At 39.6% G+C, this 26,296-nt stretch overlaps 3 protein-coding genes, 1 non-coding gene and 1 pseudogene across 5 annotated transcripts in view; 1 reads left to right on the plus strand and 4 right to left on the minus strand.

The window, feature by feature from the left end:
• The window catches only part of LOC146669067 (uncharacterized), a 576,742-nt gene that overhangs the window by 13,425 nt on the left and 537,021 nt on the right, over positions 1–26,296 (minus strand). The window lies entirely within an intron of this gene.
• On the plus strand, positions 729–8,282 carry slc2a10 (solute carrier family 2 member 10). 2 transcript variants are annotated; one of them, XM_085405487.1, is made up of 7 exons: positions 729–855; positions 1,332–1,559; positions 2,776–2,934; positions 3,727–4,977; positions 5,121–5,243; positions 7,278–7,413; positions 7,494–8,282. In XM_085405487.1, the coding sequence occupies exons 3-7, from the start codon at positions 2,892–2,894 to the stop codon at positions 7,588–7,590; spliced, it is 1,650 nt and encodes a 549-aa protein (XP_085261613.1). In that variant the 5' UTR covers positions 729–855; positions 1,332–1,559; positions 2,776–2,891; the 3' UTR covers positions 7,591–8,282. The 2 variants fall into 2 exon arrangements, with proteins under 2 accessions (XP_085261613.1, XP_085261612.1); XM_085405486.1 differs by having other exon boundaries at positions 2,779–2,934.
• LOC146669070 (U6 spliceosomal RNA) lies at positions 5,599–5,753 on the minus strand (annotated as a pseudogene).
• csnk2a4 (casein kinase 2, alpha 4 polypeptide) lies at positions 8,879–25,585 on the minus strand. Its single transcript, XM_085405489.1, has 13 exons — positions 25,438–25,585; positions 18,478–18,773; positions 18,275–18,386; positions 18,093–18,194; positions 17,127–17,177; positions 16,789–16,848; positions 16,445–16,528; positions 16,114–16,224; positions 15,678–15,779; positions 15,241–15,341; positions 13,318–13,466; positions 13,119–13,208; positions 8,879–10,738 (listed from the first exon to the last, which is right to left on the minus strand). The coding sequence occupies exons 2-13, from the start codon at positions 18,576–18,578 to the stop codon at positions 10,620–10,622; spliced, it is 1,182 nt and encodes a 393-aa protein (XP_085261615.1). The 5' UTR covers positions 18,579–18,773; positions 25,438–25,585; the 3' UTR covers positions 8,879–10,619.
• Positions 16,934–17,070, minus strand: LOC146669072 (small nucleolar RNA SNORA57). Its single transcript, XR_014911899.1, has one exon. It is a non-coding gene; the product is annotated as a small nucleolar RNA SNORA57 (small nucleolar RNA).

Consider the following 26,296-nt stretch of genomic DNA (forward strand, 5'->3'; position numbering starts at 1 on the left):
ACATATCTCTTTTTAAAATGTAAGAATATATTCTACAGCTTTAATTATTCTAGAAACCTCCAGTGTCAGCACTGCAGATTATGTGATACTATATTATGTTTACTGCACTGACATATCACTATCATCACCAGTAATTATATCCAGTGTTGGTCAAGTTACTTGAAAAAAGTAATCAGTAACTAATTACTGATTACTCCCCCAAAAGTAATCCCGTTACTTTACTGATTACTTATTTTCAAAAGTAATTAATTACTTAGTTACTTAGTTACTTTTTAAAAACACGATTTACAACCTGAGTAGGTGATAAAGTGATAGATCTTTCAGCCCAATTCTACTTTTTCTACATAATCCATCATACAAAATGTAATCAAATGGAAAAGTCTCTTTTTTTAACTTGTTTTATCAGTTTTAATCTTTTAACTTTATGCATCAAGCAAAACATTTAATTATATGCAACATTCTCTGACTTGAATAAATTAGTTTAACATTTAAACCTATTTTCTACACATTCCAGCACATAAAATAAAATATTTTTTGTGTTTTCACTCACTCTTTCAAACAGATGCAAGTAAAACACAGCAGAAAATAAATAAAGTCAAAGACTCAGCGGTCCTTTTGCTCTATTTTCACCTGTAAAGCAGGAGCAGGGTAGGCGGAGGGTTACCCTGGTGCAGGTGTGCTGCGGTCAGTTGAAGAATCCGCGCGAGTTTCTCTGTGAGTTTCCCATCACGTCGTAGCTACTCGGTGCTTGCTCGGAAGTTTAGGGGTTTTTTCGCTGTAAAAAGAAGTTTTCTTCCCACGCACGATGGACACTAATGTTTTTGTCATTTTTTATGGAATCAAACTCAAAGTAAGGTCAGTACTTCCACGCTTTAAACGCTGCACGCTCATACTCTCTCTGCACTCGATATATTATCCATTGTTGATCTGCACACAGCTGATGACACCAACGTCGCACTTGCTTACGTCACTGTCATGAGACATTCTCGCAAAAAAAATCACGGTTTTAGTAACGCAGTAACGCAGCGTTCCTACGGGAAAGTAACGGTAATCTAATTACTGATTTTGCAATAGTAATCCCTTACTTTAACGCGTTACTGCCCATCTCTGATTATATCACAGTTAATAATACGCGCAAAATGCAGTACGAGTATTTTTTTTTAACTCTTCAGCTCTTTATGCTACTTATAAAATAAATAGTTAACTATAACTCAGCACGTCACTTTCACAGACACGTTAAATGTGGTTTGGGTTTTTTTCCGTCATTATTGTGTGTGTGTGTGTGTGTGTGTGTGTGTGTGTGTGTGTGTGTGTGTGTGTGTGTGACAAAGCGAGCGGACTGGTCCTCCTCTCTGCTCTGGCCGGCTGTGGGCGGTGCTTGCAGATCCTCTGCCTGGATTACCTTCCCGGGGAACTTCCATAGCTGACGACCTCTGGCGTCAAAACTTGGCCAAGAAATTCTTCTTTGCAATCCGACACTGCTGCCACGTAGCCCCAACTTCCTGGAGGGCCAGAGGTTTTCCAGGAGCATTTTTGTGTATTGTTTCCTGCTGCCAGAGGTGAGTCCATTTCTCTGTCCTACCCAAAAATATATAAATTCACAGCGGATTGCCCTGTGTGTGTGTGTGTGTGTGTGTGTGCGTGCGTGCCCACTGTGCTTGCTGAAATACAGTGGGAGGGATGAATAATGGAGCTACATTTCTCCACAACAGAAGAAGCTGGAGCGTTAAAATAGGCTGCAAGAGAGTTGTGAAGAGGAATTTTTACGGAATTTTGAATTTTACGTAAATATGGTGGCATTTACGTAACTATAAGTAAAAATGTTATTGAAGTGTTTTAAACAGGAAATATTTTACTTTTTACTGTCATGGTTTTAAGTGTGAACCCCAGCCGTGCTACAGATTTCTAAACATCGTATTTAATTCCAGGTGGATTGCTATTATTATCATCATCATTATTATTATCATTATTTTTGCAATAATAGTCGGAAACAAATATAATAGTTGTATAACGTATTTACTGCCTTACTATCGAAAAAACACAGCAAATTTTGTAAAGAAACTTGTGAAATCATTCTACTTGCAGATTTTAAATATTTAAATATTTAATAAATTGAAAGATTAAATTAATCCACCTTTTACACAAAAAAGTTTGTCAAAAAAATTAATTGTTTTAAGAAAAGTGATGAAAAGTTACTCTGTTAAACTAGTCAGGTTATTCTCATAGAAGGCTCTTATACACCCTGGACTGACACTAGCACAAAAAGACAGACGACTCTGCCAACATACGTCAATTAAAGCGTTAAGTTGAATCGTTGTCTTTTGTATGTTAGTTATGAGCACTGTCCAAGTTATTGATCAGTGAATGAACTGTTGAATGACTCATCCACCAGTCAGGAAAGTCTGGATGTTTCGGTGACAGTTCAGTGTTCCAGCTAATGAATACTGAAGCTTGTCGGTGATAATTAATGTCTTCCAGAGTCAGTAAGCAGAGACACAAGTGCTTTTTAACTACAGTAGTGGTGTTCCTCTCCCTCTTGATATTTCAGAGCGACACATCAAATTCTCCACTGCCTTGTCACTGTCAGGTGACAGGATGTCTAGCAGAATTATACTTTGACGAGCTAACTGCTTTCTACACAGACATGTTTTATTTCATTCTTTTTATACCTTCTTTGCATGGACTCCCTAATGAAATCATTGTAATCAACAAAAGTGTTGTCATGGCAGCGGTGCTGCTACAGGCTCTGATGGGCTTCCTTTGATTTTCTGTCAGCAGGGCTTCCTGTTGGTGCCAGAGCAGGAGGACAGTACACGAAATGGAGATGATCTTTTTATTGTTTCCCATATACTCTACAGTGAATGTCTTCTGAAAGATGGATTTAGAGCTGCATGGTCTGGCTTAAATGTGCACATAACAAGACAGAAGCAATGAGTAAGTAATTTTATGTAAATCAGTTTACCACAATCAAATGCTGATTTTTACTGTGACATAAAGTAAATTGGTGTAAATATTGTGTGAAATGCATTAGTGTTGACTAATGTGATCCGCCAGTGCAAATGCTTGCTTGATTGTTCTAGCTGCTGATAGCTCACATTTCACACTGAAGCCCTGAATCTACATTCAGAACATGGTTATTGAACAGCACAACATCTTTAATTACTCAAAGGTGCAAAGGTGAAAATTAAATGACTATCAAGGGAAGACTGAACTCCAGCAGCTTACATCTTCATCTTTTTCTGCCTCATTTGCATTTCAATCAATAGATTCTGAACATCAGAGAACCACAGGCTGATCACAGTGACCAATGTGGCTCATTTATTAGGGTACTTTCTAAAGCTAAAATGCACCTGTTGTTCTAACGTGATCAGCAAGATGAAGTTGTAGTACCACTTGCTGATGATGTCAGGAGTTTAGTAAGTTGTAAACTAACTCCTGACATCTGAAGGATTTAAGGTTTTGTCCAAATAACATCATCTAAGTATGCATCAAACCAAGCTGTTTCAAGTTCCATCTTTATTTCTAGACGCTAACCCAACAAACACAAAGAAAAAGAATGTTTCCAATTCAGTTTACCACAAATAACATAAAATGAATGGATTCAAATCTTATAACCGTTCAGTAGTTTTCTTCTGTGTAATTCCTTACAACTGAGATTATTTGGGAGGCAGTACATTTTCTTTTATACTTTAAAAATTAACCATCTTAATTTTTCTTTCCTCACAGGTTGTCCTATCACGCCATTGGCCAGTGTGGTGTCTACTCTGGGCGGACTTGTCTTTGGTTATGAGCTGGGCATCATATCGGGTGCTTTACTGCAGCTCAAGGTTGATTTCAGGCTGTCATGCATTCAGCAGGAGGTGCTGGTCAGCTCCTTGCTGATAGGAGCCTTGCTGGCCTCGATCATTGGCGGCTGCTTAATTGACCGTCATGGCTCCAGGAACTCCATCCTCATCAGCAATGTCATGATCCTGACAGCCAGCCTGGTTCTGCTCATCAACTCATTCTTAGCACTGGTCATAGGAAGGATCACAATAGGCTTTGCCATGTCTGTATCCTCCATGTCCTGCTGCCTCTTTGTGTCTGAGGTAGTAAGTCCAGACCGCAGAGGTTTCCTGGTAACACTGTATGAGGCTGGGATTACTGTGGGCATCCTGTCAGCTTATGCCATTAACTATATCCTGTCTGGCTATAAAAGAGGGTGGAAGTGGATGTTTGGTCTAGCTGTGGTACCAACACTGGTACAGCTCATGTCCATCTGCTTACTCCCTTCCAGTAGTAAGGATTCTTTCAACCAGAGTCAGTGCTTTCAAAATGACAGCACTGAAGCCCAAGAAGCAGATGACTCAAAAGTGCAGTCTAGCAAGAGAAATAAGAAGGTTCAACGCAGCACTTTCTACTTGTTCAAGCGCCAGGACAATATGAGGACTCGGACTGTCATCGGGCTGGGATTAGTTCTCTTTCAGCAGTTCACAGGCCAGCCAAACGTACTGTTTTATGCCTCCACCATCTTCCACACAGTGGGATTTCAGAGTGACTCCTCAGCAGTGTTGGCATCAGTTGGGTTGGGGTTGGTCAAAGTGATTGCTACTCTGATATCCATGGCGTTTTCAGACAGAGTGGGCAGAAGGCCTCTGCTCATCGGAGGCTGCTCTGTCATGGCTCTGTGCCTAATAACCATCGGACTCTTCAGTGGACATTCGCAGGTGACCGCTATGAGACCTTGTAATGCTCAAAACATTGACGTTAACGAAACACGGGCACGTCACTCACCTGTTGGCAATTACTCTGTTTTTGATACGTCTCTGGCTGGAAACCACTTTCTTTTTAAAAACACCACACAAGATAAAATCGGCCACATTTCTTTGGAACCCACTCCACAAACTTTTACTAAAGTCCACGGCAAAGTGATCAACTGGATCATCCTCCTGTGTATGATGGGTACTGTCAGTGCATACTCTGTTGGATTTGGACCAAGTGTGTAAATTTATTCAATATTATTTACTTTATAGATTTAAAGCTTAAATCATTTCTGTGTATTTGTCAAGCATAGCTTTACCTCCATTACAATTTTTACCTGTGGGTTATCATAACGTTTTTTGTTGTTTTTTTTGGATCAGTGACATGGCTCCTCCTGAGTGAAATATTTCCAGCTGCTGTTAAAGGAAGAGCATTCGCATTCACAAACTGCTTCAACTGGGCTGCAAATCTGCTGGTCACCTTCACCTTTTTGAATGTTATTGGTGAGTCTTGGAGTTTCAATAGCACTATAGGTTTTAAAGTAGCTAGATGTTTACCTTTAGTTTACCAGAAAAAAAATAAATGAATAAAAAAAATCATAATAATTATAATAATAAAATGCTTCCAAAAAAAAAGTTCATTACATCTATTGATTTCATGATGCATGATAAATGGACTGCTCAGTCAAAGCGCTCTAAACTACATGCCACATTCACCCAGCCTCTGATTGATGCATCAGAGAGCAACTTGGGGTTAGTATCTTGCACAAGGATATTTGCAGAGTAGGGCCAGGGATTGAACCACCAGCCTTCCAATCAGTAGATGATCGGCTCTACCTCCTGCGCTACAGCCACCCACAAAAATGTGGAACGCTTCACGAATTTGCGTGTCATCCTTGCGCATCCTGGCCATCCGGTGAAACTGCTGGGAAGACAACGTTGGAGAAACGTTAACATTTTATGCTAAACTTCTCTGTATTGTATCCAATTTAGTGCGTACCCTAAAATAAAAGTACTGGATACAATAAAGTGTAATTACATTGTATTATGTGGTGAATATACATATGACCTCATATATAATGTACAAAAAGACAAGGATCCACTGTTGCAAACACATTAAATGCCTGAAAAAGCAACACGCTAACATTAACATTAACTGCTAACATTAAGCTACCAGTGGTGATCCCACCCTGACAAATGGCTCGACTTGCTAAGTCAGACTCATTACTGGTGGGAGTTGGACTCTGCCAGGGCTGTCCTTTGTTAACAGTTCTGTTTATAACTTGTATGTGAAGTGGCTTGGGATGAGAATTAGCATCTCCAAGTCTAAGACCATGGTCCTTAGCTTAAAAGCCACAGAGACGCAGTGTTTAGAAAAAATGCATCTCAACTGTTCCAATACTCCTGACACAGGAGGCAGTGGTTGTCCTTCTTTCCTGGATCGGTTGGAGCTTTCTTTAGGTGCCTTCCCAGGTTTAACAAATGTCCAGCAAGGATAACCACGTTTACTCAGGGCCTTCTTGATGTGATGTTCTTACATCATTAATGATCAAGGAACTGACCTCACAGCCCATTGTTCATTAGTAGTGCTGGTTTCAGTCATTGTGCAAAGGTACTGTTTATAAGAATGGCAAAACCTGCAGTCAGAAGACTGAAGAAGTCACTTGGATGAGTGACGAAACGTCTCTCCCACTGAAAACGCTACGTCCAGATGAACAGAATCAACCTTTTTGGGATTTACTTACCTGGATGATTGAGCATGCATCAAGATACCACTGTTATCATGGGTAGTATTTAAAGCAAGTTACTCTCTCATTCCCACCTCCAGTTTTTATCAGCTTTGCTTCTGGCTGTGGATAATACTCAAATACTACAATTATTTGTGCTTCTTGAGATGGGAATTTGTGATCGGTGTCATGCTGGCATATAAAAGTTGAAAGCTGCTTGAAAGCTTGTTAACTGTTAATTATGTGAAAATTCAGAGTGACTTGTTTATAACTGAATGGAAACAAGTCTGAAAGTGTGAAATATGGAGAATTATACTTTTTGTTTCTCCTTTTTTTAAAAGTACGATAGCTATAATGTTGACTTTTAAATGAACCCAACCTTGACCCTAAAAGTTCAGCATGAAATGTAATGAGCTGGATCTCCTGTGCAGAAGGACAATTTACATGAAGTTAATGGTATACCAAAATAAAAGCTCTCCAGTTTGAAGTTAAATGCGTTGCACAAAATAGTTTAATATTTTTTTGATAATGAATAACCAAAAAATGCAAAATATAAAATCTATAAATGCAGATTTTTTTTAAAAGCTCAAAGTTTAACAGTTAAGATTACTTGTTTGATTTAAAATCCACTGTTGTGATTTACAGAAGCAAATTTGTTTTTCTTTATTTATTTTCATTATTCAAAACGTATGGCCCTAATTGTATGTCATTGACCTAGAACCCAACACACAAAGTAAAAACATATCAAGACTCACAGTGTAAATATGTTTTTGAACATGGTAGCAAAAAGAAATGTGTTTTAATTCTGCAGATATGATTGGCCTGTCAGGGATGTTTCTTGTGTATGGGCTGACTGCTGTGGCAGCTGCAGTGTTCTTCTACTTCATGCTACCAGAGACAAAAGGGAAGACTCTGGAGGAAATAGACAAGGAGCTGCGTTTAAACAGGTATGATCTGCAGTCTATTCACCTGATCAAATACAGAGTCCCGAGTGATGCAATGTGAGGCCTCCACTGTTGTTTTGCAGGTTTTACCACCATCTGGAGTGCTGTGGCTTCATCAGCAGCAGAAATACCTCCTCACAATACCAGAGAGTGCACTGTCAGGTTTGCACATCGGGGTGAACCAAAAAGATAATGAACTGTTTAGGAAGACATCACCTCAAACAGCTGACCTGAAATCTTTAGTCAAAATAAAAATCGACAGTTAGCGTGTGCCTAAGTTCATGAGGGTTGAACATGAATGATATAGGACTTTGTAACATGTCTTTGAGTTTAACTGGGTGACATGAGCTTGTTTTTTTCTTTACCACTGTGGGCTTATTGGATTTCTTTGTTAAGAGAACTTAACAGGTCAACATCTTTCCAGCTCTTGCTTTAAAACAAACAAACAAACAACCTTTGTCACATACACATTCATACAGAGTACAACATGTAGTGAAATGCTTGTGTCCGAGCTGCAGACAGGCTGTAGACATAGCCGCGCCATTCCAGGACTTGGCTTTAGCATTGGGGGGGGGGGGGGGGTCTAGCCAGGACCCTTACTGGATACCAGGTGGGGAAAACGAACTTGCGACTCTCACTCCAAAGGTGTCTAGTCTTACCACTACATTATCCAGATGCAGGGGATAGTGGGGATGAGAGGGGACTGTCAAACAAAAGGTTTGCTTGTTTACCTCAAAATATCAACTTTAAGATGTTAAGTCTTCGGAAAATGTGGAGGACAGCAAATTTTTTTGGGCTTTTGTTTTCATAGATTTTACAGCTTGTCCTACTGAATAAATCTTTCATACTACACCAAAATAACTGTTTTCCCACCATCTACAACAGAAGCGTGTGTGTGTGTGTGTGTGTGGAGGGGGGGGTTATATTCTATCACAACTGGGCCTATAAGCGGACCCATCCTTATGGTAGACTTTTTTAATGGAAAAAGGAAAATTAATGGCAGGAAAAACAACTGTGTTCCATCCATGTGAACAGGCTTCAAATTCTTGATATTGTGCAACATCTGAAGAAAAGCATCCACTTCAACTGGACACAAAGATTTGTTTTTGCACAGAGAGGTAGTAGATTTTAACCACTAGTAGAAACGGCATCCTAGTCATTGTTGCTGTAGGACAGAGTTGTACACACTGAACTCGAGATGGCAACACCTTTCAAAACTGAAGTTGCACTTTGGGATACACAAATATTTCTTTTCCATATTTATATTTTCAGTGTTCATTTAGCATCAGTGCATCTTTCTTAAACTCTTAATTTAGAGCATTTGTGGCAAGACATCCAGATGTTGCATTTGTAGCAGCCCAAGTCTGTGTAATCATGACAGACATGAATCAGACAGATTTACCTGATAAATAAAACACATGTTTATTTACACAAATATTCTCAAATACTAGTCTTCTACATAAGGACAGAAAAATATATACAGTGATGTAGGGATTTAAACTGCTCCATTGTCGGGTCAATGTATACATGTTTTGATTTATTTGCATTTGCAGGTTTTGAAATGGAAAAAAGGCGTATGTACAGCAGGATCTAAAACTTGCACTTCCAAACTCTGGCACTAAAACATTACGGGAAACCATCTTTCAAATGCTATTATACTCCACTGCTTCCCTCAACGTGTTGGTGAAAGCCAACAAACTGCATGACTCTTCAAAAACGTCACTCACTATACATGAGAGGTGAACTTTTCTCTAACAGTCACCAGCAGGTAGGGCTGTCTCAGTGAAAGGATTATACCTGCCCTACGCAATGCAACATTAATCTTAATTTACTTTACTTACTCTGGATTTTAAGGGGTGCATTTCCCTCATTTAAGCACACTCCTTTTCAAATAAATGGGAGTCTATCCCATTTTGCTTTCATTTCTGGTTGCACTTGCGTCTCAATTCCGTTTCATTTGTGGAGAGGCACGTGAAGAGAGTTGATGACAGCCCCTCATCTTGTTCTTCAGCTCCATAAAAAGTTCAGCAGAGGAACATAGAGGGCCAACAATGTTCCTCCTCTGATTGTGACGTGATTACACAAATACAAATCCTCGCATGTGGCTTTAAAGCACAAAGGTGTTCCAAAAAAAGAAAAAGAAAAAAAGAAGATATACATCACTGTACTTCATTTTGTTGGTATTGTGACAGCCCTACCAGCAAATGACAATGTCCTATGTTTTCATTTCATTCACTACACATATCACACTGTCCACTCTGTGAGCAACTCCTACTAGCTTCCCACTGGAGGGGAAGGAAAAAAAAGCAATTGGTCAGCCTCTTCTTCCAAACAACTTGAGTAAACTTTGGTTAGATCTTGAAGTATTTCAAGGAACTGGAAAGCAGCACATTTAGAGAAACCATTTCTTTGAGAACCTGAATGACCCTTACCTGGCTTCTTAAAAGATCGCACAACAACACTTGAGTCGAACAGACACCTTGATGGTAGAGAACTTTTATCCAGCAGTCCACAATGTTTTGGATTAGAGAAAATAAAAAACAAAACAAAGGAGGATGACGTGACAGGGAGTCACATAGCAAAAGAAGTCGAGTGATCTTGTTTGGTAAGAAAGGCAAGACAAAGCTACTCGGGCAGAGAAAGTGTTGAAGTGTCATTGTGTTTACATACACCTGGGGTACAGAACAGCACCAAAATACTGTGATCTGGAGGGTGTTTCAACTCTCCTGGGGAGGTCAGATGAGTGTTCTCATTAGGTTGTGTGTTTGACACTGCTCAGTAGTAAACTATATATATCCTCTTGGTCCTGACAGCCAGCATCTCCCTTTACCTTCTGCTGATATTCTTATTGACCAGTGCCTTCTCTCGCCAAACTAAAACACACAGTGGGGAGGAATGACCATTGCTTAGTCTCACCACCCAAAACGTACTTGGGGGCAAAATGAAAAAAATACCAGATAAACAACATTCATTTCATATGTCATGTTAACACTCTCATTCACAGGAGGGAAAACAGCTCTTTTTTGTAAGATAACTGCTGCCTCCAGCTGCTGAAGCGTAGTCACACAGAGTTAAGTTGGATATGGTGACGGCTGGCAGAGAACTGCTAAGACACCCCTCCCCCATCCTGACTGGGTGGTGGTGAAAGTGGGAGATTGATAACACAGGGAGGGGTGGGGGTGTTTTTAGTGTGAATCTGGGTGAGGGTGTCACTGTGGGGCGCCAGCAGCAGCGGGCACCGGGGTGCTCAGGGCATTGGTGGCAGCAGATAGGACAGGTGAGCCAGTGAGAGGCCCCAGGGCAGTAGAGGCTGGCAAGGCAGAGATACCTGAGAGAGAGAAGCCAGATGAGACCATCAGGACAGTCGAGCACTCTGAATATTAGCATTTCTACCTCAGAGCTGACAGAAATTTTTCAACAGTTTAAAATTCGCATGGAATCGATAAGAATTAACCAATTCCATTATCGATTCTGATTGGGTGCTCATTGACCCGCTTGAAGAGTCACCACCATCGCATTGCATATCAAAGGCTACGTTCACTCTGCAGGTCTTAAAGCTCAATTCCGATTTTTTGATCAAATCCGATTTTTTTTGTCTGCGTGTTCACACTACAAATAAAATGCAACAGCAAACGCGCTCTAGTGTGAACGCTCAAAGCGCCCGCATGCGCAAAAGAAGACGTCACGCACAACGCGCTCAGTTTAGACCCAGAGCAAACAGTATGTTTGACTGATGGCTCTTAATATGAAGACTTGTTTCGGACTTTACGTTTCCCAATTTTGCTTTAAGTTATAAAGTTATTTTGTTATTTACATTTGGCCTAATAATGATCCTTACTGCTGTTTTAGAGGAGCGGTGCTTCAAAGGATAGCTGCAGATTTCTGTCAGAATCTGCAGATTATACAGTACAAATAAAATGTTCACGTTTCTCCAACGTTGTCTTCCAAACAGTTTCACTAACATCTACACTGGATGACCAGGAAGCGTTCACGATGTCTTCTCCGGCGCTGATAATCGGCGTCTGTCTTGTGTCAGTGACGTAAAAGACGGATTTAATGCGACATGACCGTTCAAACAGCAGTCGCTTTCTAAAACATCAGATATGTATCGGATTGAGTACCACATATGACAGTGACCCAGGTCGGATTTAAAAATATCGGATTTGTGCCGTTCACACTGTCACACCATGATCGGATAGGAGTTGCATAGGGTCAAAAAAGTCGGATTTGATGCGCTTTCGCCTGCAGTGTGAACGTAGCCAAAGACATTTGTGCAAATTAACTGAATGCTGTGTGGCATGTTGGAGGTATCAGCTTTGGGGTCATTATTTTAAAAAAGTAATGTATTACACATTACACAGAACAGTTCTGCAGTACAGTTCTTACTCCCAGGAGAAAGGGTTTTTTTCTGTAAAATAACATGAAATGTATTATCTCATAATTACCTTTTAATAATATAAACCTATGGGTTACAGTCCCACACAGCAACACAAATCCCTATCCTAATAAGACAGAGATGATATTTCTCTTAGTATTTATGTGTGAACATAAAGCCAACAGCACAAAGCAAAGATTAAAACCCAGCCCACAGTAATTCTACTTTAGACATATGATACAGAAGCTGCAGCCTGACTGCTCATCACTTTGCTGAAGTTCAGGGTCTGGCTGCTGGGCTGGGGTCAGCATTCACTCAGCTTTGGGTTCTTGACTAGCTGTGGCTAGCATGCTGCGTGTGCAGCTGCTTACAAAGAGTCACAGTTGTGTTAATGGGATAATGTAGTTGTTTCTTTCCTGGAAACAATTTAAAATTTACCACTGCACTCTGATCCTTTTGTGCAATAGAAATAAAAGTGATGCCCATATCTATGCTGTAGACTGCACTACTAGTTTCCTCCTCCAGCACACAAACTGCCCAACTGCAAGTGAAACCAGTAAGCAAAGCAGGCAGCTTTATCAATTCCAAGGATTTGAACTACTGGTTCTGTACAAGAAGAAATAAATCCATAATTTAATGCAATCACACTGTGTGTGACCAAAGGTAAACCAGGAAGTAATATTACGAATCTGAAGTAAATTTTTACTTTAGGACAACAGTGGATATCCTTAATATGGCCGTCCCAGGTACACACCTCCCTTTTTAATAATAATAATAATAATAATAATAATAATAATAATAATAATGGATTGCATTTATATAGCGCTTTTCGGGGCCCTCAAAGCGCTTTTCAATGCCACTATTCATTCACTCTCGCATTCACACACTGGTGGAGGCAGCTACAGTTGTAGCCACAGCTGCCCTGGGGCAGACTGACAGAAGCGAGGCTGCCATATCGCGCCATCGGCCCCTCTGGCCAACACCAGTAGGCGGCAGGTGAAGTGTCTCGCCCAAGGACACAACGACAGACCGAGACTGTCCGAGCCGGGGCTCGAACCGGCAACCTTCCAGTTACAAGACGAACTGCCAACTCTTTGAGCCACGACCGCCCCATTACATGACAGTAAACTGACATCCAGATTTTTGACATGCATCTTAATGAAGCTAATGCATAATAACTCTGCCATATTAGTTGAGGAAAATGTAAACCTAAAGCACAAGGATGCACAAACCCATAAGTTTTGTTTTTTTAAAGAGAAACTTGGATGGATTTAAAGGCATGGGGATTTAAATTGTAGGCCAGTATACTATCAGTATAAGTGCGCGTTCTCACCAGTTATCATGTTTGCTGTGCTAACAGCAGGGTTCCCACTGGGTAGGTTGGCTGATCCGGTCACACGAGACTGATCTTTCCCAATAGGGACTGTAGAAACAATAAATAAATTACTTCTTGTCATGGCAACCTTCATTTTATTGTTAGCAGAAAAAATAAATAACCATAGATAGACACAGAGGTGATGGTGAGGGCTTACAGAAGTATGGGTGATCCATGGCCTCGCGGGCAGTGAGTCTGGCCTGGTGGTCGTAGCGCAGCAGTTTGTCTAGGAAATCCAGAGCCTCGGGGCTGACCAGGTGCTGGTTCTCACTATGGACAAATCGCTCCCACCGCTTACGAGAATGCCTATTTTGGGGTGGGGGGGATTAGTGCCTTGTGTTTGTATTCGTTTACAAAACAGTAAACACTTTAGATCACAGTGGGCCAAAATTCAAAACTGGAACAAAGTCGCAGGCTAACATTAATATTTATTGAAAAAAAATATAAGAATCAATCTTTTCTTATTGACTCAAACAAGTTTTGCTGAAAAATGGCCCACGGGCCAGAGTTTGACACTCATGCTTTAGATTATCCCATTACAAATTTCTGTAACATTTTGTGGCCACCAAAATGGGTATACACACATGAATGAGTAATAAGATGGGAGTGGAGAAGATATACTCAGTGGATCATCAGTCACCCAGGAGCTAAAACTCTTCTTTTGAACTGTGATATTTAACTTAAAATGTGCAACAAATACAATTTTATTCACATTGATTCTTTGTATTGCTCTGTTCTCTTGTGGATATTTAAATGAGTTCAGTCTTTGTGGAGTTTGGTTGTGTTTGTTTCTGACTGGAATATCACAAACCATGAAGAAATTCCAATTTGACCCATCTTAGATTTACCTGACCAGGGTTTTAATAGTTTTGCAATTTTCATTAGTTTTTATTTTTATTTAGTTTTGACTTCAGATTTTCAATTTTATATCAGTTTTAATTAGTTTTTACCAATTGTTTGCTAGTTTAGTTTAGTTTTTATTTTTTGAAAATCCTTAGTTTCAGTTTAGTTTTGATTAGTTTCAGTTATAGGTTTAGTTGTATTTGCAATAATTAAGTGTAACAAAATCCCAGTTTCATCATATCAGTCATTCTCTTCTGCTTATTCTTGGGTATGTTGCTATTCCAGCTACCATACCCTGCACCCTGGACAGGTCGCCTGTCTGTCGCAGGGCTAACACGCAGAGACAGACAACTCACATTCCCACCTATGGGTTCTTTAAATAAATAAATAAATAAATAAAGGCAGATGAACAACCATTGATACCAGGCAACTATAAAATTTATATCTTGGCCCCAATGAGACTATTAACTCTTGCAGCACCGGGTGTTCGTAATTTTGGTTCAAGTGAATTGATAAACTTTGTGAAGGCAATTGACTCACACAGTTATGTAGATATCCCAGTCCTGTTGTCTCGGGATGCATCACGCTGCCTGCCTGGGGTTAGTTTCTGTTTCTGGGGATGAGGGTTGAGTGTGCTCCCTTACCTTCTCAAGGTAAGCTAGGTTAGCCTTCTTGTGTGAGCTTTTCAAGTGCACTTTAAGGTTTGTGGGATTTTTTCCCCTTTAGAAATGTCCCTCATAATTTGTCTCTTTCCACTACAAGACACTTGCTTTATCCAAAACACAGTCATATTCAAAGTAATCCCAAATTGGACTCTGGCGCTTTCTCCCGACTTTTCCTGACATGATTCTGCGCGTGGACGGAGCAGCAACACAGACGACTCGACTAACGTGCTGCCACCTGCTGGCATAATTAGACAGCAAGAAAAAAATCTGGAAACTAAACTTCATTTTCACCCTTGACTATTGTATGACACGCACACATCAATGAAAACTAAACACATTTTTGCTATAATTTCAGTTAATTTTAGTTAGTTTTGTGAACACTCATTACAGTTTTAGTTAGTTTTCCTTTTTTGTTTTTATTTTTATTTCCGTTAACGAAAATGTTTTTTTACTTCTAGTTTTCGTTATTTCGTTAGTTTTCGTTAACGATAATAACCATGTACCTGACAACATGACCACCCCCCCCCCGCCGCAGGTGTATTTGCTAACAATAATTCAGCTGAACCTAGTACCTGCCAAGAATGTCATTGAAGCGAGGTTCCAGCTCAATGTTGTATTTGTCTATGTAGTCGTAGAGGTCTTCTGTCCCCAGCACCTTGGCTATTCTCACCAACTGCAGGAGAACATGCAATCATCAATCACACACATGCACTATAATAAAATCTATTTCCCAGCTGTTTACAGAAAACATCTAGACACTTAGTAGATCAAAACCCTATTAAACAAAGCTCACGGTAATATCTATAAATCCTGCTGGGAATTAATTTAATAGTCGTTTAAAAAAAAGAAAAAAAAGAAAAAGAAACTACAGTAGTTGACTAGTTTGAAGGACAGAAAACATCAACAGCCAAAATAAATATTCTGTGTATACTTTATGTGCGTTATAAAACTCATCATCTTTAAAATTAACAAGTACAGGGAAACACAATAATAGCTTAGATTTATTCACCTGGTCATAATTGTCATGACCATGAAAGAAAGGTTCCTTTCTGAAGATCATGGATGCCAGCATACAGCCCAAGCTCCACATATCGAGGCTGTAGTCATACATCTGAATACAGAATACAGTAGAAGAGCCAATGATGAGGAAAGATGAGAGAAGATGACTGAAACACTACTCGCTGAAATCTGTTACAAAGTCTATTTATTTACCTTACAATATAAAGCACCTTGAGGTGACTTGATATGATTTGGCACTATATAAATAAAACTAAACTGATTTGACTTAAAATACAGCCTAGCAAAAGGAACAAGACTGTAATTTTGGACACAACAGGTTCATTCAGTGACTGACAAAGACTCAAAATTCAGTATCCACAGTACAAAGACCTCCAACTGCACTCCAGAAAAACGCTAAAGCACACGCTACTACCTCACTGCCATACCTGATAGTCCACCAAAAGTTCGGGTCCTTTAAAGTAGCGAGATGCAACTCTGACATTGTACTCCTGTCCTGGATGGTAAAACTCAGCCAGACCCCAGTCAATAAGACGCAGCTACAAAGAAATTAAGCGATTAGCACTCAGAACCAGGGTACGTACTAAGTACAAGTAAAGTAAGTGGAAATTAAAATATTGTGCTTCAACCTGTGAATGCAGTAGAGGGACTGTGAAGAATAGGAATCCACACAGAGAGGCAAACAGAAAAGCACAACAGCAATGACAATGAACTTTATCATGTTGTTACATTGCAGAAGCAACATTATCTCTCACCCACCTTACGGTGCTCATGATCTATCATCACATTATGTGGCTTCACATCTCTATGCATTATTCCCATGCTATGGCAGTAATCCAGAGCCTACAAACAATACCAAAGGGACTTTGTTAAATACTGTTTAAGTTTTTCTTCCCAAGATTTCCAAAAGAGCTAGAGATAATTAGTTGATTCTCCCTTCAGGAAAATGCTGATAACAAAATGAATTCAAGTATAAAAAGCCAAAGAAAAACACAGTCAAAGAACATTTTCCAGGGAATTAGTGTCTTGTGAAAGGTCTTCATCTAAACATGTATCACAACGTTCTGAGTTTGACACATCATAGAGTGAGCTGGAGGACTCACCTTGAGGATCTCATACATGTAGAATCGAATATCATAGTCCGTCAGGGTCTGGTATAGTTGCTGAATACCAAAAATAAAATCATTAGCCTTTTAATGGTAAAGTCCTACAGCTAAATGACAGCACCCATGTGTCACACAGAAGGAGCACTGTGCCAGTGATTGAGGATAGAACCAGAAGACTGTTGACTTTCTGGCACCGAAGACATAGCACTGGACTATCCTATTCCTCCATCACATACACACACGTGTATGGTAAAACAACGAGTATGCCAAGAAAGGAGGGTGAAATATATTACAATAAAATGCGCGACAGAATAAAAATCATAGTGTGTTCCTACCTTGAAGTCTGTGTTGTTAACATGTTCAAAGACTAAGGCAGGTGTTCGGGACTGCAAGAGAGACATTTCGTGTACTTTATTTTTCGTTTGCAGTTTCATACAAAATCCAAACAATTGAAGAAGAAGAAGAAGAAGAAGAAGAAGAAGAAGAAGAAACAAAGAAAAAGCACTAAATCTATCTCTGTACAAGCCAAGCAGACAGCCACACTGTGAGCCTTACATTTTGTTTTAATATAAAACATCAAAAGTCTAATCAAACTGTGGTCTCTCTCACCATAGGCTGCACAACCATATCCACAAATAATGCTAATCACAGTGTGAATCAGAGCTACCAACTTTCACTATTAAATCTTTGATGCTCTATTAAAATCAGTTTCTATTTAAGTAGAAATAACCATGAAAGATATTCTCCACTCTCACCCAGGGAGATGAGTTCTGGAGATTTCTACCCTCTGCTTTTTGGACACATTTTTTTTTAACTGGTCGCAGAAGGTTTGTCCAAAAATAAATAAAATAGGTACTCAGAAACCACATGTTACAATAGGGTAGATATTTCATAAACAGGGTACTTCTGCTCTTGACTTCTAAAATTCTAAATCAGAAATCTTAATCTGTATTTGTTTAAATCTTGAATGACCATGATGGCTCAGACACAATGTGTTGCTCCACTGCTTGGACAGAGCCCTCACTACATTTTATTACTATAAAACTGCTTACATGTATCTATCTAGCCGTGGTTATTTAAGTACTTACAGACACAAATTTCCCAAGTGTAACCAATAAGCTGGCACAAGTGGTAGGTTCAATGTGCTATTGGTACAATGACACCATATCAAAATTTAATGCATCTTTTTTCTGAATAACACATTATGTAATCAGAAAAAAGAAAACGCAAATAAAATATAATTTCTGCTGTACTTGTGAACAAGACCTTAAATGTTCTTCATTAATAACTATGATACTTACTACAGGGTCTTTCACTATATCAATTAGAGAGATTATGTTAGGACCTCCACGCAGGTTCTCCAGAATCTTAATTTCACGCTTTATTTTCTTTTTCTTTACAGGCTAAAGGATAAACGAAGAAAAAGAGTTAGGATGCATAATGACTTCATGAGATATAAAAGTAAGCCTTTGTACAGCTTTACCTTGAGTATCTTCACCACAACCTTCTCGTTATTGGTGATGTTGATTGCCTCAAAGACTTCACTGTACTTGCCACGTCCTAACTTCCGCACTAACTGAAAATCATCCTGGTTTCTGTAAAATACGGTAATTTTGCAACCAAATATCAGTTACGAACATTTCTCAACTAGCATGTGTAAATTTGTCTAGAAGTCAAAATATTTACCCCCATTCAACCACATGGGACTCATAGTCCCAGTACTCCCTTGGCCGGTGAGTGTTGACCTCTGTGTACACTCGGGCCCGGCTTGGCACGGGTCCTGACATGTCCGACAGCTTGGCGGATATGATGGGGAAATCTTACTGCAGCGGATGACAGCCAGAGGGATGGAGGCTGGGGGGGAGGAAGAGGGGGTGGGGGAGGGAGGTAGGGGTGAGGGGGTAGATCCCACAAGGGAATGGGGTTGGGGGGGGTTTTGCCTGAGGATGGGGGGAGGGGCCACCAGGGGCAAGGTGGGAAAGCTGACAAAAAAATGATTGGAACAGAAAATTAATGATCAAAGAAACCTGGTTTAAGGTATCTGGTTAAGATAACATACGCTAGCCTGTTTCAGTTAAAGGAGCTAGTAAACACAAACAGAAGTGATTAATTAGTCAAATGGTTTTGGCCAAACCCTAAGAGAGAACATGACATCAACAGGTGGATTACCTGCGATGTGCGATAACTGTGATCAGTATTGCGATAACGATATGACTTCTGATAAAATAAATAGCAAAAAATAAATAAATACATAATTTCCGTTTTACTGCAACAGTTTTATTTAAAGAAAGCTGCTGTATTAGCAGTGTAACAACAAAGTGCACTTTAACATTGAAACATTGCCCCCATAAAAGATTTGAGGCTTGAATTCTGAAAGACATCCTTCCCGATCTCTATAATTAGTTTTAAATAAACATAACTTAAATTATACTGCAAATGATCTCAGTGCAGTTGTTCATCATTTTACCACTCACCAAGTAGTTATGTCTAGAAAATACACAGTCTCTAGACACCGTGTTTTCAGTTCAAAGTCTTCGGTGAGGAAGTGCACTGTGAAACTCATATATGGTTCCGTTGTATGACTTGACCATAGGTCTGTAGTGCTTGCGTAGTTTTCAGCTTGGCTTAGTTCAAACATGACGGTCTTGCGGCATGTTTCGTACATTTGTGGAATGGCGAACTGGTGAAGCCCTCCCTGCTAACTGTATTTATAGGCATCATGTCTTTAGCCAAAAAAAATGTGTAATGGCCTCTGTTATTTCTTTGTACCGCTTCGACGTTTTCTCATAAGGAGTTCCACTTGAAAAACTCTGATACAGAGACGGCTGTTGGACTGCGGTGCTCTTTGTCTTAACATTAGCAACCTTTGTTTGGCTAGCCCTGTCTTTCTGGAACTCTTCAAACAGTTCTCTGTGATTGTATTGAAGATGATGGTGGAGATTAGTTGTGTTTCCTCTGGTGGTTGCCACGAGTGTCCGGCAAGTTTTGCAGAGTACCTGTGTTTGGTAAAGGTCGTGTTTATTAAATCCAAAGTACCTCCAAATAAGCGAGGTACTATTTTTTTTTAGCCACGAGTTCATAAGTCAGTAGCGCTTTCGTCATGCGTCTCGCTCTCAGATGACAGAAACCCAGTAGTCAGTCGAATAGGTACTAGGTGAAAAGGGCTATTAATCCCAAATAGGGCAGGGCAATATGGCCAAAAATATTTATCACAATATATATTTGAAAATTTGCGATAACAATATAACTGACAGTATAATTGACGCAAGACAAAATACTTTACAACTCCACAACTTCATTAGTGCAAAAAAGAAAAAAAAAATCCATCAATGTATTTTCACTTAAACACGCAGCTGTTTTTATGTGCATTAAAGTTATATAAAAATTTAACAGTGCAAATGAAAATTCTTTGCTGACAGTTTAACCAAAAGGCATTTACAGTGGAAATTGGCCAACATATCCTGAGCATAACCATGTATAATATCCACAAAACTTAAAGAGGTTATACACACACAATACGGTAACATTATGTGGAGCCACAGTACGTATCACTCCACGAGGTTCCTGACTACGGTAGCCGTAATTCTCCGACAATCCATCAAGCGGTGCAGCTTATATATAGCATATCATAGCTTATCAAAGTCGTACTAAAACATTTTTTGACAGATTTTTGGATCGGATCAGTAATAACGACGGTCCGGTTGCACGCGCTTTGGTGTGTATCTGACGGACGAAAGCCAAACCAGTTCCACACCACTGAAGTTGCACCATGCACCAAGTTAGCACATGATTCTCCTTATGGGGACCTGATATGTTTAATATGCTGCTGAGAATATAGCCCAGAAGAAGCGTATAGTATAGCTTTTATTTTGGAAAGAGCCATTTCTCTGTGATAAACTCTCTTTTCCAAAGATGAGTGATTTCTCGATCAGATAATTTTTTTATTACTTTGTTGTTTCAGCAACATTAAATTTAAAAACTGTACTTTTGAGTTAAAATATATATTTATAATTTTAATAAATGACTAATTAAAAAAGGCATGAACATTTTTTTGTATCGAAAAAAAATATCAAAACCGTGACACCAAAGTATCGAACCGAACCGAATTTTGTGTATCGTTATATAGCGATATATTCTTTTCTTCTGTATAACGTATTTTACACACTATAAGGCACACTTACCATCTTTTAATTTTCTCAAAAATCGACAGTGTGCCTTATGTATGACTTCTGGTTGTGCTTACTGACCTCGAACCGATATTATGTGGTACACAGCGCGCAGATATCTGTCAAAAATTTTTTAGTATGACTTTGGTAAGCTATGAAGGCGCACCGCTGCCGTAGTCAGGAGCCCTGCGCACTAATCTGGGTCCAAAACGCCATCCACGTCAGGTCCCAAAGTCAAAAGGAACACTGCGGCATCACTGAGAGTTAAAAACTGTCTAAATTCTTTCATCTGTAATAAAATGATCAGCGTTCTGCTCTACCAGGTGTAACAATTAAGTTTAACATCCAGGCATCCATGAAAACAGAATTTATTAAATTTAAAGTTAGAAGTTAGCAGGAAGTTAGCACGCTATTTACCAACTAAACACGATATGCCATGTTATGACTGAGAGATTTCTGAAAAAATTCAAACGTACAGCTCTGCTATCACTTCCAACATAAAAGAAGACAGAAAAATAAACAGCAGTGACGTTCGTAGGGTTACTGAAGTTGGGCTAGCTGCTATATAATGATCTCCTACGTGATCGCTAGCAAAACATCTATGTTAGCATAACATTAGCACAGTGAAGCTGAAAGATGAACATTAACTTTTTTCCACTCGATAAAAGTTAACGTGAGGGTTTCTGGTGGTTAGGTAACAAATGCAATCGCATGGCAGGATGCTGTAAACGGACCAAACTTCAGTCAGGAGAACAACTGAGAAAAGGTTAGTCATTAATAAACTGCAACAACATGGGAATAGAGCAGCTGCGAGAGAATTCAGCATTAATAAATCAATGGTATGGAAGTGGAGGAAGCACAGTTTTTGTCTTTCCCCATATTCCAAAAGTGCTTCGTCTTAGGGCTGCGCGATATGACCAAAATCTCATATCCCGATATAAGAATTCTATCGTCCAGATAACGATATAAATCACAAAAATGTAAAATTTTCTGTAAATTCTGTGAATCTTGGGCAGCTCGTCTTGCGGGAAGTGTTTCCAGCTGCACGTCATGTGTCAAGTGTTTTAACCGATGCATGAAACGATACATTTTTAGACGTAAGTTGTAAAGGCCGCAGTTTTCTTTGTGAGTATTTATTACACGGCGTGCTGCGGGGAAAAGCCTGTTCTAATGTTTGAGTCTAAGGTTTATTTTTTAGCACCTGGCGGCTCTTTTTTGCTTCTCATCCGTAAATAATCTGCTCTTTCACGTGATTCAGTTTATTTTGAAAAGTCTCAACAGGATCTTGGGCTTTATTGTGAAAGGTTTATGTGGAACATAAGCAAGCGGACACGCGATGGTTTTACTGTCGTTGTTGCTAACCACAACGCATAAAAACAGGTGCTTGTCTGTCCGTAGTGTGGTTATATTAAATATAAGAGAAAGAGAGAATTTTAAGAAATTAATATAACCACTACAGTGACCATCAAAACAATGAAAAAATATTGCCGTAAACAGTTTATTTTGCGACACCACGAAACAAACAATAGCTAAAATGAAACGATAGACGTTTTTATATCGTCATCCGATATATATCGTTATATCGAACAGCCCTACTTCGTCTCTTTGCTATTTCTGTTGCCCGGCATAATTTGCAGATGTTGTATGCAGCCGCTGCAATGCTTTCGACCAAAACAGGTGCGGCTTGATGACACCATCAACATGCGCTATTGTGGTAGAGTGGTATAGTAAAAATCTCTACCGTTGGCCAAATTTCTATTGTTTCTACCGTATACCGTTTATACCACCCACCCCTACTCGCTAGTTTCCACATAAACATGCTATAGCATATTCTGACAGGGAGGTTTCGGGTGGGGGGGGGAGGGGGAAGCTCTGCTATCACTTCCAACTAGGGCTGCCACGATTAGTCGACTAGTCACGATTATGTCGACTATTAAAATCGTCGACGACTGATTTAATAGTCGACGCATCGTTTGAAGCTTTGTAAGATCACAAAGGACGCAGGAATGAGTAGTAGGATTTAAGAGTGTAATAACGGACTGAAACAGAAGATGGCAGCACTGCATGTACAAGGATGCCAGCTGCCGTTAAACCCCGAAGAAGAAGAAGCTGTGTCCCAGAATTCATAGCGCAGCCCAGCGCAGTTGTCAACAATGGTGGCAGCTAGTTAGTTTTAACTTTACTCTTATTATTCTTTCTGGGTCACAAAATAAACGTTTAACATATTTTCAGGCGAGAATGTAGCTGTGTAAACTTCAAATATCTGCTCAGTTTATCAAGACACCACGTATTTTCAAAAGCGCTCCGACGTTTTCGGAGACGTCTGTTACCTACTAGCTCGTTAGCTAGGCGGGGGCAAGGCTAACTAGAGCCGTGAGAACACCGGACTCCCGGCAAATCGTTTTCAAACCCACCGCCGTCTTTCGCTAGTCAGGTTAAACATATATATAAGTCACTTAGATAACTTAAAAATGTTATTGTTTGGCTTTCTTTAGTATTTTATTTGTTCCTGAGTAAATCGGTTTGGCTGAGATTAAAGTTATAGTTTTTGCACAGCTAAAACTGTCAAGCAGACAGCTGATTGTCAGAAGTGTGAGACGCTGGAGAATATACTCCGGTGTCCTGTTATATTTTAGAAAGCAAGGAGTTTATTAAACTTCACCGAAACAATCTGCAAATTTCATTAAAAATTAATAAACTACCATCTTGTCTTTATTTTTAGTTAGCACAAACACTTCAAGCTGTAAGCTAATGATAGTTATATAAGACCAGATGCTTCTGGTGCAATAAGCTGTACGCTGTACGTCCAATGGATGATGATCTGATTAGTCGACTAATCGCAAAAATAATCGGTGACTAGTCGACTATCAAAATAATCGTTTGTGGCAGCCCTACTTCCAACATAAACGAAGACAGAAAACTAAACAGCAGTGACTTTTGTAATTTGCAGATAATATTGCTTGCAGCCGCTGCAATGCTTTCGACCAAAACAGGTGCAGCTTGATGACACCATCAACATGCGCTATCGCGGTAGAGCGGTGTAGTCAAAATCTCTACAATTGGCCAAATTCATATCGTTTCTACCATATACCATTTATACCGCCCACCCCTACTTCATGGGATGGGTTTCTATGGTCAAACAGCTTCACCCAAGCTTTACATCACCAAGCACAATGTAAATTATTGGAGACAGCGCTGTAAAGCATTAAGCTGGACATGGAGTGACAAATCACACTTCCCTGTTTGGCAATCCAATGGACAAGTCTAGGGTTGGTGGTTGCCAGAATTGTCCCGCACTGTGCCGAATGTGAAATTCGTTGGAGGGGAATTATGATGTGGGGTTGTTTTTCACGAGTCCATTAGTTCCAGTGAAAGAAACTGTTAACACTTTAGTATAAAAAGACATTTTTAAAAATTTCATGCTCCCAACTTTATGGGAACAGTTTGGAGATGGCCTATTCCTGTTCCAACATGACTGCACACTAGTGCACACAGTCCATAAAGACATGGATGAGTTAAGTTGGTGTAGAAGAAGTTGACTGGCCTCAAACTTTACCAGCACTTCATGTCCAACATCAGTGTCTGACCTCACAAATGCACTTCTGGAACAATGGTCACAAATTCTCATAAACAGTGCTAAACTTGTGAAAACCTTTTCCATTAGAGTTGAAACCATAATAATAATAATAATAATGGGATATCACTCAAGGTCTTACGCATGTCAGGCAAACAAGTAAAAGCAACATAATGTATATAACGCCAACTGGATGTTATCACTTCAGCTTATGACCCTTCGTTTTGACTGATAGGTTGCTCACCATTGGGGATTAAAAAAACCGTTAGCTCTCTCTTTCACACGTGATTGACACAGTCTTCCACATAGGGTAAATACAAAAACATCCCGAATGTACCTTTCCGCATATATTCCTAAATTTAACTTAACTTTAAGAAATGAATCGTCCCTCACTTATAATCAACGAAGAATCATGCACCGGGGACCTTTTTTCAGATGAACCGGTGATAAACTCGTGGGTTCAATAGAAATCCCGCTAACTTTAGCTAGATGGAGGAGTTAAGTAGTCCTCTAGCACATTTAAGTATTGCCAAATTGAATTAACCTTTTGCACAAGGCTCGCATACCACCTTTCACCGAAAACCGCAACACTAGATATAACGGTAACGTGGACTAGAGTCATGTTATCTTTCAATTAGATAATTTGCGTACTCGTTTGAATTCGACATTCGGTAAGTCAAATGTAATGCGGTGGATATTGTGTTTATCGATAGTTCAAGCACTTGATCTAGTTCGTTAAATCCAAGACCGGTACTGCTTTCTGTGTATTGAGGTTTCGTTAACTTATGGGCTCTGGGCAGGCCCTGTCTAATAGCCTGCTAACCTTATCATGGCTAACATTAGATTCCAACAGAAAAGCTGTTTTTGCTAAATCAACAGTGAACACAAAATTTGGCTGGTATTTACCCCCTTGATCAGTTCTAGGACCGAAATGCTTCCAAATAATGAGGGCTTCTGCAAACTAAGAGTCCTCGCCTCCCTCCTTCACCGGTGCGCCCGTGCCAGTGTATGATTTCTGCTGTATCAGAGACAATATGGCTGACCACCACCTACATCCTACGTCCCAGACATTTTCTACGGGGGCACTCGAGGGACAAACTTGTAGAAAGTTGCAAAACCATAGACTGTAGTACTGGAGACTCGTTAAACAATTATTAAGATATTCTGGATTGTATTTTTAAACCAAGGTAGTATATTTTTGTACACAAAGAAAACACGACTGAAAGACGTTATTGTCCTTATATTTTCTAACTGTCCTGTATTTCACAAGGAATGCTTGCTGCCTCTTGGCTTAAAGAAACAAGCCAAGAGTCAGCGTGTTCCACAAAATATCCCATCGTCAGTAACTCTCCTCAGGCTCAAGCTTGCGTATTGGGTGTTAGTGTGACAGATAAAAACTGAAAATACGAGAAGGAGAAGAAACATTAAACTAAAATGAACTTACAGAAGCATATTTTTATTGTTTTCTTGGCTGAAAGGTGTGTCAATTTCTTTGGTCCAATTATCTGAGGCTTGTTTCTAATGAATACTTAAATATCAAAGGTGTTTCTACAAGCAGCTGAATCATGGTGTGCACTTAGTCATTCACAAAACTGCACAGAGTGCTGTTAAAACCTCTTTTTCACATGACTGTAAATGCATGAAGCCGGAAGAGAGCTTGTTGGAATAATATGGTATGCTTTGAGGTCCTTGAGGAAACTTCAAAACTATGCTAGCTGTGTCTAAAAGGGGGCGCCCCAACATTAAGAAACATGCATGCTGTTCT

This window comes from Rhamphochromis longiceps, linkage group LG5 (assembly GCF_057381845.1).
Source record: "Rhamphochromis longiceps isolate RC_006_pf linkage group LG5, R_longiceps_female_GT1.1, whole genome shotgun sequence".
Taxonomy (NCBI): domain Eukaryota; kingdom Metazoa; phylum Chordata; class Actinopteri; order Cichliformes; family Cichlidae; genus Rhamphochromis; species Rhamphochromis longiceps.

What these genes read in the sequence shown, in the direction of transcription:
- slc2a10 (XM_085405487.1), top strand. Translation starts at nt 2,892, where the DNA reads ATGGTCTGGCTTAAATGTGCACATAACAAGACAGAAGCAATGA. An exon ending in TAACAAGACAGAAGCAATGA is followed by an intron (nt 2,935 to 3,726) that starts GTAAGTAATTTT and finishes CTTTCCTCACAG; the next exon opens with GTTGTCCTATCACGCCATTG. An exon ending in AAGGAGCTGCGTTTAAACAG is followed by an intron (nt 7,414 to 7,493) that starts GTATGATCTGCA and finishes GTTGTTTTGCAG; the next exon opens with GTTTTACCACCATCTGGAGT.
- csnk2a4 (XM_085405489.1), bottom strand. Translation starts at nt 18,578, where the DNA reads ATGTCAGGACCCGTGCCAAGCCGGGCCCGAGTGTACACAGAGGTCAAC. An exon ending in TTGTGGTGAAGATACTCAAG is followed by an intron (nt 18,195 to 18,274) that starts GTAAAGCTGTAC and finishes TTTATCCTTTAG; the next exon opens with CCTGTAAAGAAAAAGAAAAT. An exon ending in CACAGCAAACATGATAACTG is followed by an intron (nt 10,739 to 13,118) that starts GTGAGAACGCGC and finishes TCTCTCTCTCAG; the next exon opens with GTATCTCTGCCTTGCCAGCC.